The following is a 13,443-nucleotide window of genomic DNA, read 5'->3' on the forward strand; positions in this document are numbered from 1 at the left end:
GGGGGCGGGGGGGCTGGGCTTGGCTGGGGTGAGGGGGACCTGCTGGAACTGCTGAGGTTTCTCCTTGGCCCCCAGTGACAACCTTTTCCTCACTGTTGCAGTGCCCATCTACGTGCCATTCCTTATTGTTGGATCTGTATTTGTTGCCTTCATCATCTTGGGGTCCCTGGTGGCAGCTTGCTGCTGCAGATGCCTGCGGCCCAAGCAGGAGCCCCAGCAGAGCCGAGCCCCTGGGGGCACCCGCCTGATGGAGACGATCCCCATGATCCCAAGTGCCAGCACCTCCCGGGGCTCCTCCTCCCGCCAGTCGAGCACCGCCGCCAGCTCCAGCTCCAGCGCCAACTCGGGGGCCAGAGCCCCGCCGACCAGGTCCCAGACCAACTGCTGTTTGCCAGAAGGGACCATGAATAACGTCTACGTCAACATGCCGACGAACTTCTCGGTGCTGAACTGCCAGCAGGCCACCCAGATCGTGCCGCACCAGGGCCAGTACCTGCACCCCCAGTATGTGGGCTACGCTGTGCAGCACGACTCGATGCCGCTGACACCGGTGCCCCCCTTTCTCGACGGTTTGCAGAGCGGCTACAGGCAGATCCAGTCTCCCTACCCACACACCAACAGCGAACAGAAGATGTACCCAGCTGTGACTGTGTAGCGCTGACGCCTTCCTCCCCCTCCACACCCAGCAGATTTTAATATCTAAACTGAACGGAGGAGAAATACTTCCTCGGAACGAAGCTCCCAGAACATCACTTGTAAATAATTTTGAAAAGCCCGTGCATGTCAGACAGTGTTTATAAACCATTTATTTTCATCGGAGTCCGTTGCCAGAAACTGTAGGATGATATCTCTGAATTAACGTTGCCAGATACACTCTCATTCCAGTGCATGATTTACAGCGGTGAAGGATTATGCTGAAAATGCATATGTATTTCTGATCGCTGTGCTTGCAAGATAAATGCCAGAGCCATTAAGTGCCCTTCAGGTATGACATGGTCAGAAGTATTTGCCTAATTAATTTGTAGAAAGGTTTTTGTTACACTGTACAAGACCACAGTACTTAAGAAACCTCTTCTCTCTTCTCCCAGCTCCTTAATGACATTTCCCGTTGCTTTACAGACAATCACAACTGAGCGCCGAACAGTGCAATCGCTGCGTGCTGGTACCAGCCCCCATGGTTTCTTACGCACCCCCGGTTTGGGGTGAAATACCACAAGAGGCTTAGTCTTGTAAAGACTGATTTTCCTTGTCCCTGGTATTTATATAGGAATTAGAAGAGTATGAATTATTTGGCTCTTCCTTCCAGTGCACTTGAAACCCTTCTTGATTTGGTTTTGCCTCAAGATCAGGACCCAGTAGTGGCTTGCACAAACTTTATCTTTGTGAACTTTTTACTAAAAACAGGGTATGAGGTGCTTGCTCTTCCTGATGCTCAGCAAAGCTTTTGGTACAGCTAGCAGCATCTGAGCTGGAACTGCCTTTGCAAAGAAAGGTCGTACTTCGTACTGTGACTCCAAACACACCTGATTTAACCTCACTTCCTATGAAACAGTAAACTCATGAGAATGTGCGTGAAGCTGTCAGCCCCAGACCCTGCTTGTGATTGAGTCTGACCATAGGAAAAAGGGCTTTGTCCCCCCGCCAGCCCACGGTGAGTCCCCAGCCCTCCTCTGTGGTAGGGGATGTCACACAAAGCCACCCCAACCTGGATGTTGGGGGCTGGTGGAGGTTTGGCACCCATCCCTTTTTCTTCCTTAGCTGTGGGGCAGGGGACTAGGAAGGCACAGCTGTATTTAAAAATAAGGAAAAATGCCCAACCAAAGGATGAAGGTGCTTGTGGCTCCCCATGGTGCCATGGGGGTCAGGGAGGTGGTGTGATGCTGGGGGACAGACACTTTGCACTGGAGCTGCTGGCTCCGTCTTGCTTTGCTTCATCTGGGGAGAAACTCCAGGTTGAAGAGGCAGCAGTGTGCTAGGAATAATCAGACTGTGATGTTTGTAATATATCATCACCCTGGATGCAACAAACTATTTAAGTTTAAAAAAAAATTAGAGTCTGCATTGCCATCCATTTGTTCTTCAGCCAAAGCACCACAACTGAGGGCATGAACCAAAACCGGGCAATTACTGTAACCAAACCAGAGCTGATGAAAGGTTTCTTCTTGTCTGATACTGTATCAGTATGTAGCAATAACTGTGATACTACTATTTTTTTGTATGTCTGTTTTTAAATTACACATCCGTTTAGAAGCATTGCCAAATCCAATGGTTTACTCGTGAACATGCCACACACGGGCAGTCTGCAGCGGGCAGAAATTATTTGACCACTGACACAGGAAAATGAATAAGTAATTTATCCCAGATCTGCTGTTCCTGGCTGCGATCGCCCATTTAGCATGTAGGACCTGGACAGAAAGCTTGGCTTAGGAGACCTGGCTTCCCCTCCTGCCAGCTGGGCGGCTCCGGCAAGGCAGCATCTGGGATGCTGCTCTGCCCTGCCCAGTGCTCGGGGGATTCAAAGGCTGTAGGTGTGCCAGAGCTGGGTGCTGCCAGGGTTTTGAAGGACCCAAGCTGCACTCGGGTCTTGTGGGGATTTAGGTTTCTACCTGCCCACATTGCAGCTTGGTTATGCTGACCTTCCAAATGTGAGCTGGCATCAGGCACGGGGGCTTGGATGCCTCCAGCTGCTGGTGGCTTTGGCAGGAGCTGGAGGTGCTTGGCCCCAGGTGAGGCCCAGCCTGTTACTGCGTGGCCAGACAGCAAACCCAGCCACGCAGCCACGAGCTTTCCCAACTGTGAACCATCAGCTCTCCCCATCCCCCCCGCCAGCACGCACTGTCTGCCTTGCACATGCCCTGGCAAGGACACCTCCTCTGACCTATGAATTCAGGTGAATCTCTTTGTATATTGTTTACTTGTTTGGAAAAAAAAAAAAAAAGAAAAAAAAAAGAATAAGTTAAATTTAAGTCTGTAGAAATTAATTTACAACTGAAGGCAGAGAAACCTGAGTTGTAATAAAAGGAAGTTTGTGAGATGTGGTGTTTTTGTTTGTTTTTTTTTTTTTAATGTCATGTACAATAATGTAAAACCAATGTTACTATTTGATATAGCTTATAAATCTGAAAGGGCACTTGCTTTAAAGTGTTTCTTACAAATGAAGAAAAAAGCCCCCTTTGTTTCTTAATAAATACTTTATGGTGTGACTTTGGTTTTGTTTGCTTTGTTACAGTTTTTTTCTTCAGTTAATGCTTCTCCAGACCCAGACAAAAAGCAGGATTTTGGGCTATGTTTTTTAAAGAATAACAGTAAAAACAACAACTTAATGGCTGAACGCTGTGTCCCTGTGGGGTGTGTCTGAGGGGGCTTGTTTGGAGGGAAGAGGGGCAGGGAGAGGACGTCTGAGCATCAGGTGAGCTGGGGACCACTCATGTCCCAGTGGCCACAGGGATGGTTGGGGAGCAGCCCTGGGAGGAGGATGGGCAGAGCCCACGGCCCCAACAGGCTCCCGCTTTCCACATAATGCCAAATACTCTGCAGCAAATGATGTTTGCAGAGGATTTTTGGTTTAACTTGGATTCACAGTTACCAGCTACATGTTTTGAGAGCATAACTGTCTTAAGTGCCCGTACTGTTCCCACCTCCCTCTGCATGGGGACCCTCTCACTTGAGCAAACGCCATCCTTGTAAGTGAAATAAAACCCAAACCCCCCATTGTGCCAGGGGCATAACTTAGTCTGGGACGAGCCCGCTTCACTTTCCTGGTGTTTGCTCCCTCCTGCTGACAGTGATGGCACCGGCGCTGCCAATGCTGCGCTGCAAGGCCAGGCAGGCAGGCAGGGCAGCGCCAAGGGCACAGATGGGAAATTGGGCCTTGTCAGATCTGTGTGTTTATGACTCAAATAGGAAAGAAAAGCCTGGGAAAAACATAGCCTTGGTCAGTCTGTACACAGCACGTCCCAAAACGCCATGGCTTCCTGGCGGCTGGGGGAGGCGAAGGAGCAGGGCTAGAAGCGGAAAGCTGGCAGGGAAGGAAGGGGTCAGCCACGGCTTAGAGCAGATGTGCTGAGGTGATGAGCACTCCACAGCAGGAGAGGCCAATAGTTGCTGTTAGAGCTTTTTATTTTTTTTTTTTTTTAATGTCATGTACAATAATGTACATGGGTTGTTTTTTTTTTCCCTTGGCAGTTTTTTTTTTTCCCTTGGTCAAGAGGGTAGGGTTTTTCCTGCTGCACATGGTGACTATGGATGGCGTGTGGAAACTGGTGCTGATAAACTCTGAGCAAGCACGAGCTGTGGCTAGGAAAGATGCATTTATTTACTTCTTATAGGCTACAGTGCTAATTGAGACCAGGGTCTCTTTAGTTGCAACTCAGAAGTAGTCCCACGTGTAATATGGAAAACCCCGGGGCAGTCCTGCTGAGAAGTACTGTGCCATGGCAGCCCAGGGATGGGCTCTTGGGTCCTGCTATAATGAACATGCATCTGCTCCACAGGAGAGCTGGTCTTCTCCTTTTCTTTATAATGCAAGAGCCTAAAATCTGAGGATTAAAAAATCACAGACATGCTTCTGAACCTGCTGTGTGGCCCGTAAATACATTTTTAGCGTTATATGGCTGTATGAAGTGATGGAAACACTCCTGCAGTCACTTCACCCATCCTGCAGCCCTGGCCGAGTCCTCCCCATGGGGGTCTCCGTGGTGGGTCATGCAGCCCGGTGCAGGATGACGCATGGCTCAGGAAACCCGCCCTGAGAGGCCGTATGCCTTTTTGCTTGCTCAATTTCATCCCATTACCAGTCCCATCTTCCCAGTCTGCCCTAAACAATTCCTCTTTGTTCCTGCTGTTTACACCCCTTAAATTTATGTTCTTGCTCAGTTGTAGTTTAAAGTGTATGGTGTACTTTTTCAGTGCCTGTTTCTGAATACATTGCTACCTATTTAAGGCACTGAAGTGTTCAGTGCTGTGCCAGAGATGTGCATGGTGGTAAGCAGTAATGATGGTGGGGAGAAGCCAGCAAAACATACACATGCTGGGCTGGCACTGGTTTGCCCATAGCGCACACCACCGTGCTGCTGGTGTCCTCGCATGGGGATAGTGGGCAGGGTGGTGTCCCCAGAGCAGCTGTGGGCAATCCCAAAGGGCTCAGCCAGCCCTGCCCCGAGGCCGTGCCTGCACCCACCCGCCCTGGCTCAAAGCAGGACGGGGGCCGGCTGACCCACAGTGCCCAGAGCACTGAGCCGTGCAGGGGACAGCACAAAACCACCACCAGCAACACGGACCCCTCACAACACACACGGAGAACTGCTTGGAAATGTCTTACCTATTATCTGAGCATGAGCAGAGGACAAAGCCCGTTTCTCCCCATTAGCACAAGGTTTGTGTGCCCCTGTACAGCTGTTACCAACCATGGCCACGTTTATTAGCGGAAAGTGAAGCTTGGTGCAATTAGAGGCCGTTGCTTAAATGTGGCCCTTAAGCAGCCCCAAGAGAGCAAGCTGGGGTTTGGGTCTCAGCTCAGCACATTAACCTCAGCACCTCCCTTTCAAAATATCTGATTTGCTCTTCGCTTTTGGTCTTGCTGGGCTCTTCTTTCCTCTCCAGATTTTTCTGCTTTCCCTTTCTTTTCCTCCCACTGAAGTTGTTACTAAATATTATTCCCCACATGTATTCCCTTGTATTTTTCCAAGCTGAATCTCATTTTATTGTTTCCTGCTCGTATTTCTTGCTTCTCTGTAGGTCCCTTTGTATTATTTTTCTGTCCTCAGTGGGGTTTGCAACATTTTCCCACCCAGGATCACATGCAAATGACAAGTCACTTACGCCTGTGCCATCCTTTCTCCTCTTCTCCATCTGCACTGAATGGAGCCAGTTCAGTGAGACCCTGCCCTCCCGGGGGGGTGGGGGTGGGGGGTGTGGGGTGTCACAGTGTCCCCTGTCCTGCATTTAATCCCTGTGACAGTATTTCTGTGCAACCTGAAGGGCCAGATAACACCAGTCGCAGGTGCCATAACAGCTCCCGTGCCTCAGCACTGGGGAGATGCCCACCACGCTGGACCACATGGCACAAAATACCAGTGTGTGCTTCACCCATGGAAAGCCCTCACATGAACCCACACCATGGCATGGCTGCTTTGCACCAGCCAAACACTCGGTGTTGGCCCGTCTGCAGCAAGCCCTGGAGATGAGGTTGGCATGGGTGATGTCCTACCTCAGTGCCTGGGGGTGTGCCAGTGCCCCCATCTCCTGGGCTGGACCCGGCCCCGGGCACAGCTGCCCCCTGGGAGCCACTACAGCCCTGGCACAGGGCTGGCTTCTCTCTCCCTGCTGCAGATACCCTTCCCATCCTGATGCTTACCAGTCTTGTAACTTGCCCACAGAAATGCTGTCATATTTGCTTGGCTTAATTTGTTCTTCATATCTAGAAAAGCTCAGCACACTGACCTCAGGTTTTTTTCCACCTGGCTCGTGACCCTGCACCTCTCACCTCCTCCAGCTCCTTCATACTGGATTGTTCACAATGTTTTTTTCTGGATCTCATCTTCATCTCGTGCTTGCCCCCGCACCAGCCCCAGGCCCTGCGGGGAGCTGGGCACTGCCCTGCAGCGGCTCTCACAGGGGCAGCTGCTCTGGGTGGGGGCAGCTGGTTAACGCGTAGAGGCACAGCTTTCTTAGGAGAACATGCGTCCGTTTAACAAAAGAGATGCCTTCCTGGTTTTCCAAATACTGAGAGCAAGAAGGCAAACACTTCACTAGGCACAGCTGAAAAGTTGTTCGTCGTGTCAGAGGCCGAGTATCCTTTTACTCCCTGACTTTCATTAGAAGAGGGGAGAGAAACCACTCTGGAGTGTAATGTGAATCACAGCTCTCAGATTGCAAGTGCCTCCAGCAGTGTACTGGCTGCTGGCTTTGGCAAAAGAAGGTTAATTTACTTTTTCTTAAGATTTATTGATTCTGGTGGTTATTTCTGATGAGATTAAACCATGCAGGCAACAACAGTCACCTCCTGCACTGGGCACAGCCTGTGGGGTAGGCACAGCTCACCAAGGACAGATGTTGTTTCCTTCTCTGGTTTGCATTGTTGACAGTACATCAGCAAATACAGAAGAAAACTCACCTTAAACTTTGAAAACAGAATCGAATCTGCCATCACAGGCTCTTTTCACCTACTTAGTAAGTTTATAATAGCAAAAGTAGAATTCGAAGTTCAAGACAGAGCAGAAACAACATGCTTTCTCCTAAAGATGACAATCTTTCACTTTCAGGTAAGCAAATCACTTGCTGTTATCAGTCCTTCAGAAAAAATCCAGCAAATTCAAGGCAAATGATACATCAAGTTGAAAAAGTTTCATTCAAAAGATGAGTCTCTTTTCATCAAGCCTTCCTCCTGTTTACTGATGAAGCTGTGCAGGGCATGACCCACACTGGTTTGTCTTTGTAGGTTAACTTGCAAACAAAAAAGTAAGAAGACACCACTTCAGACCCTGACAATGCTACTAAGCCAGGGCGAGTGAATACCACGTCAGACAGCAGTAATAATGCAGCAATAACAGAAAATTACTTGTCTATCTTCCTTGCAAGATATTGAGCAACCAGGTTTGGAAAGTATTTCGAAAGTTGATGGGGACAAGCTGGCAGGGCATTTGATGCCGCTGGGCACAGAGCTGAGCTTAGCTGGGCCACAAATTTCCTGGAGCTCAATGGCGCAATGGCCACTCAGCCCAGGGCAAGCCTGACCTGTTACAGGACATTGCTCCTCTGAGACAAGGATGCCAGCGTGTTGTGCAGTTATCTGCTATGATTCATTACCCGAAGGGTAAATAGCAGCTTATGTGGCTGCTAATTCCCTCAATATTTGCTTTTGAGAAGAATCCAACTGACTTCACACATCAAACTGCCTGTGCATGATTGTAAATGTCTGATTGGGGGGGGGGGGCGCAAGTGATTCTCAGTTTGCATCAGTGCAAACCAAAAGCAACTGCTTAGACCTCATATTCAGTGAGAATCAGGCTCTTAGGTTAAAAGCTAAAATGCCACCTTCACTATGTAGGGGTAAATGCCTATAGTCATTATACAGGATTTAATTAACACTTATGATATAGGTACACAGTTCAAGCTCTGATGCCAGGCACATCCAAACGAACTGACACTAGGACCACATTACATTTTTTTCCAGACTGTTGCAGGAAGCCTTTTTTTTTTTTTTTCAGGACGAGGCGGCTGAGAGACAAGACACACACCAATATGGTTAACAGTCAAGCTCTCTCCTTTATTAGAAAAACAAGTCCTTGTATATTCTTGTACCAGCAAACCAGTGTGTTGCTCTGGCGCATGCTCATTTCAAAAACTCGTTCCTCTCTGCACTTTCAACAAGCACTACTAAGCATGCACAACCGGTAGATAAATTTCTGCTTTGTTGTTCTAAAGCATCCCTTCTTATCTGTTTCTTCCCTAACAAGCACAAATTCTTTTGCTTTTAGCCGTTGTGGACACAGTTAGTCTTCTAACACAAGTGCATCATTAATTTAGACATAGTTAATCTTCTAACCTGAATGCTGATGACACTTTTACATTAGCAGTGACGCAGATGGTTCACGACCTGGCATACGCACCCACACCAGACAAAGGCCTGTATTAGTGTGCTTGAGGGTGGTTCCTTCTGCAGTGTTGGAGAAAGGAAGAGAGGAGATGGACCAGCACAATTACAAAACCATCGTGTTATACAAATCTAACCCAATGTCCCTTTCTTTCAGTCTTCTTTCTCCTGAGGGACTGGGAGGTGCTCCTGCTGCCTGTACTGGTAACCAGCAAGTATCACCAGCTCCACAGCATCCGTCAAGAACAATGAACCAGTCTTCTTTGTGTTACTGTGACAACTGTGCTGGACACTTGTGACCATGCTGTAGGTCAGTGCCAGCCACGCCATCAGACACAAGGTGGTGTGAGTGCTGAGGGTCATAAGCACTTCACTGCAGGATTTAAGCGCCAAAACACCTCAAAAGCTTGCAGCTTCATCACTCGAGGGCCTGCTTCATGTCACCCAGCAAGCTAGCTCAGTGTCCCCACCGCTCCAACAACATCACGCTCTCAGGGGCAGCACCTGATACCATAGGAAATGCAGAGGGGAACCAGGACCACCTCTTCCACCATTGCCCCACCGTACATTGGATCAGTCATGGCATGAAAAATGCAACATGAGCTCTTTCCTATCACACTTCTTCATGGTGTGTGGCCATGGCAGCAAGGTCTTGCCAGCATCATTCACCCTTCTCCCAACTTGGACACAGCCCACTCACCATTTGCCCTAGAGCCCTCTCCTCAGGGCGGACAGCCAAGAATCAGCAGTGGCTTTCAGGGATGTTTCAAGCCTCGTTTCTCTGCAGCCCCATATTTCTGCTGAGGAGGAAGCAGGAGAAAACCCACTGCTCCTTCCAAGATTCCGAGGACCTGCTGCACCCCAAATGCTGAGGGAGCTCAAAGAGCTGCGGGGCTGTGCTGGAGGGAGGGCCGGTGCTCGGTGGTTGGGTACTGCCGCAGCAGCACTCATAGAAAGGGATTATATTTCTGAAATGTTCTTGCTTAACATTCCTCAACGGGACCTTTCTCAGTTACACTTTCATTTTTTTAATGCTCCCATTTCAGACTTGAGCATTAATCTATGGGTTTAGGGACTCTGATTCTCCTTTGGTCTGGTTTGAAGCACTGAAGGCTGCCGGCAACGGACTTAACAGCTGCTCCGGCAAATATCTGGCTCTGGGACGTGAGCACTAGACGCTCTCACAGCCTTGCCTGTCAAACCGTTAGAGGGGAAAGTCTCTGAGGTGATTAGTCAACTAACATATCTAATAAGGGGTTTAAGCAGCAATCCATTATATTTAACAATTCTGAGAATTCCCTTTTAGTGTGCTGTATAAGAGACGACAGTGCAGGAAGCAGTTGGCTAAGCATCGAGTTCTCCCACTACCAACCAAATAAAGCTTGTTCAAATTTATAATTAATTTTGTTTTGGTATAATTGATTGTCCAGATGTGTGAGAAGCTTTTACATACAGCAAAGTTTCTGGTGCTGCACACTTGCAGGCTGGACTGCTGCTATGGAGGCTCAGGGGAGGAGCAGGCGTTTACTGCAGCACAACAGGGATACACACATGAAGTTCATCGTTGTTTTTTTTATTTCTCTGCAAAGGAAAAGCAGGTACAAGGCCTGGCTTCAGGGATAAAAGTGTTTTGAAATGTGTTCAAGCAATGACTCGTAAAAGGAAGAGAGGAAATTTGGCTTACACCTCCTTTTTGTTTCCTAATTTAAAAAAAAAAATCCAGAAGTAATTTGTTGTTTTAAAAAAGTCTCTCTATGCTCTTAAAAGTGGTTCTGTCAGCAATCTAGAAGGAAAAAAATCATTCATCAAGTTATAGCACCCTAAGGAGGAAAAGTTTTAGCCAGACCATATATAAATATGCATTTTGTTCATGATAAAATCTGTTTAACTCCAGCATCTAATGATACTTGGACAAAAAGATCTCTTTGTTAAAGCTCATACTCTTTTACTTTCTATAGGGATCTTATAATGCATGTTCCTCATGGTCACCAAAAATTGAGTAAGGCCAAACTTTTCTGCAAATGTAATTTCAGTTGTGACAAGTATCTCACCACTCCTGACTCAGTGCACCCATGATTTTGTTCAGGAAGGATGATGCTGTTGCCTTGAGGTGGCTGTGCCCTGATGTGCTACAACCCAGGCTCGCCCTGGCTGAGCTGCTGAAGCTCTCCTGTGCACCACACCCCAGCTTCCCAGCACAGTCACAAGGTGTGCACGGCCCACTATGAAAAAGTATGTGTAAAATGGAAAGAACATATTGTTGCAGAGATGATCACAGCACATGTGCCCCGGAGCAGGTGGCTGCAGAGATAGGGGGGACACGAGAGCCTTTGTGTGGTGCTTGATGCTGTCAGTCTTGCTTGAGGCAAGTGAGCTTGAGAGGTACTTCTCTGGTCAAGGCAACACGAGCAAGCTCGGCAGTGTCAGCTGAGCACCATCACCCGAGAGTGGATGTGACATTCCTGATCAGGCCAAAGCAGGAGAGATCCTGCCCCTGTGCTCAGGCTGGCTTGGAGGAAGGCATCTCTTGAAGTTTTGCATCACCTCGCATCTCCCAATGCATCATCAGAGTGCTCTCCCCCTGAAAACATTGGAGCATGCAGGCCCAGTGTTAAAATTTAAGCCTCTTGCAAATTCAGCTATAAGAAGGGAGCAAAGGAGATTTAACACTTTTAATTTTCCCCTGCTCTGTCTACGTGACTTAGCTGGGACAAAAGATTTCCAAGGTTTATTTTGGTGAAGCCTTGGAGAGATCAAATGCATCATTCATAGGAGAGTATCTGTCTACCAAGCTTATATAAAAAGATGGTTTTCCTTCTGGAGACATATTTAAATATCACATATCTGCTGTACGCTCAACAGTACCATTCTTATTTTGCCATACTAGTCTTGTGTTTGGGGCCTGATTCAAGACCCATTAAAGGAACCCAAGCCTCATCCTTGGCACTAACAGAAGCAGGCTCTTAAAACACAACCAAAAGGTCATGAAAAAGAAGAATCCACTCACCAGCTTTAAAGGCTAAATCACAAATACATTTAACAGTAAACTCTTGCTGCGAAATTAGAATAAACCAAACAAGTCTCTGTCTCTTGGATTGCTTTAATAAAAGATTAATTGGAAATATTTTTGTGCAGACATACAACAGTTAACAATGCTGTTCAAAGCTACAAATTTTCTAACTTTTCCGAACCTTCTAAAAATACAAGTAAATGACCTTCATTTGTACTCAGTCTGGGAGGGAAACAAACTCCACTGTAATGCAATGCTGTATTTAAACTACCAGAGGACATTAATAGGATGTGAAAATGGTAACACTTCTAGAGGAAAAAACCCACACACCACTGCTGCTCTGCTGGGAGCCAATTAAACATCCCCCCACAGCATTACTCCTCTCTGCATATCCAGATTAAAACCTCCCCATCTGAAACAATATTTAAGCAATTCGAGTACAGATATGACAGACAAGCGGGCACATGACTTGGCTTGCTGATGAAAAAGATGCTGTTAAAGATCCTGTCACTCAAGCTGCTGAATATTTGACCTCTCAGTGCAATGGGCTGCACTTCAGGGGCAGGAGGAGGGACAGGGGGAGGTTTTCAAGTCTGATGACTCTTCCAACACACACAGTCCCAGAGGGCTTTGCTGCCTCATTGCTTATATTATCTAGATCCCCCCCCCTTCTTTTTTTTTAAAGAGAGTTGAGAAACAACTTTGAGCAACTATCCAGTCTAAGAGCTCTCGACAGTAAGAACAGCAAGTGCCTGCATTCCCTTCCTGAATCAAAATATCAATCAGATGGTCAAAGGAGAGCATATGCACTGTCTCTTAAATTCTGTGTTTTGTAAGAAACCCTGCAGAAGTTTTGAAATTGATTAATTTATGTCAAGACAACATCTGGAACATCTTCGCAGGGAAGCCACCCAGTAAGGTGGTGTGGCAGGTGCATCCACCCAATGAAAATGGGGCTTCTTGGCTGCTGAAGTGCCGCAGCTCAGGGCTGCCTTTGTTCTCAGGGCCTCATGGTAATTGGGGCCCTTGGCCAATGGGAGCTGCTACTGACCACAGGCCAGATTGGGCCTGGGTATAAATGGAGTCCCCTGGGAGCCATTCTGAGCTCGTCTCCTGGAGCAGCAGCTGTGGTCCAGGACTCTCCCCTTGGGTCAGGACGCTGCCCAAGGAAACTCCTCGAGGGGCCTTGGGTTGGGATGCTGCCCTGAGCAGGTCCTTGAGGTTGAAAGCCCTCACTTGTCAGGTGAGTGATAGAGTGTTTTGGGTTGTCATTAAACCCTAGGTAGCAGGGCTTTGTTATGTGTTTCTGGTTGCCCATTAAACCCTAGGAAGTTCTTCTGTTCTCCTCTCACAGACATTTGAACCTGTAATTTATGGAGAGATAGTTAATTCTGTTAATAAGAAATTTTTAATTTTTGGTGGTTGGTGGTTTATTTGAGAGCCTCCGTAACAGGTGGTCAGAATTTAAAACAATCACATATTTTTGTTAATGTTGATTTTTTCCATTGGCTTCATCACTCCATAATTACAAGGATGCTGACCTCCTGGCTATGCACAGTGACAGTTCGGCAATATATTAGTCTTTTCTTCACCGCCAGACTTCTGTGTGACTGCCCAGAGATGGGCTTGCCCACACAGAATTTGTCATTTACCCACTTCTATTTCTCTTTAGTAGCTACAGAGATGCTAAGAGAGAACCATCCCTTTGTGGCAGACATCAGAAGAAGATGATACATCATCTCATCTTCTTCATACATGAAGGAAGGCTTTGGAGAAACACCAGCACTTTGCTATGTTACCTTCTGTCCACACCACAAATGAGCAAGCCACAAATCCAAAT

The 13,443-nt window shown here is 47.5% G+C and overlaps 1 protein-coding gene across 1 annotated transcript in view; it reads left to right on the forward strand.

The window, feature by feature from the left end:
• SHISA2 (shisa family member 2) overlaps window positions 1-2,988 on the forward strand; it is a 3,711-nt gene extending 723 nt beyond the window's left edge. Inside the window, exon 2 of the mRNA XM_026858984.1 lies at window positions 57-2,988. Coding sequence (XP_026714785.1) covers window positions 57-655 — 599 coding nt within the window. The 3' untranslated portion in view covers window positions 656-2,988. The remainder of the gene's footprint in view (window positions 1-56) is intronic.
• Window positions 2,989-13,443: the final 10,455 nt, after the last annotated feature.

This window comes from Athene cunicularia, assembly GCF_003259725.1.
Source record: "Athene cunicularia isolate RWA chromosome 1 unlocalized genomic scaffold, athCun1 chr1_part1, whole genome shotgun sequence".
Lineage (NCBI taxonomy): Eukaryota > Metazoa > Chordata > Aves > Strigiformes > Strigidae > Athene > Athene cunicularia.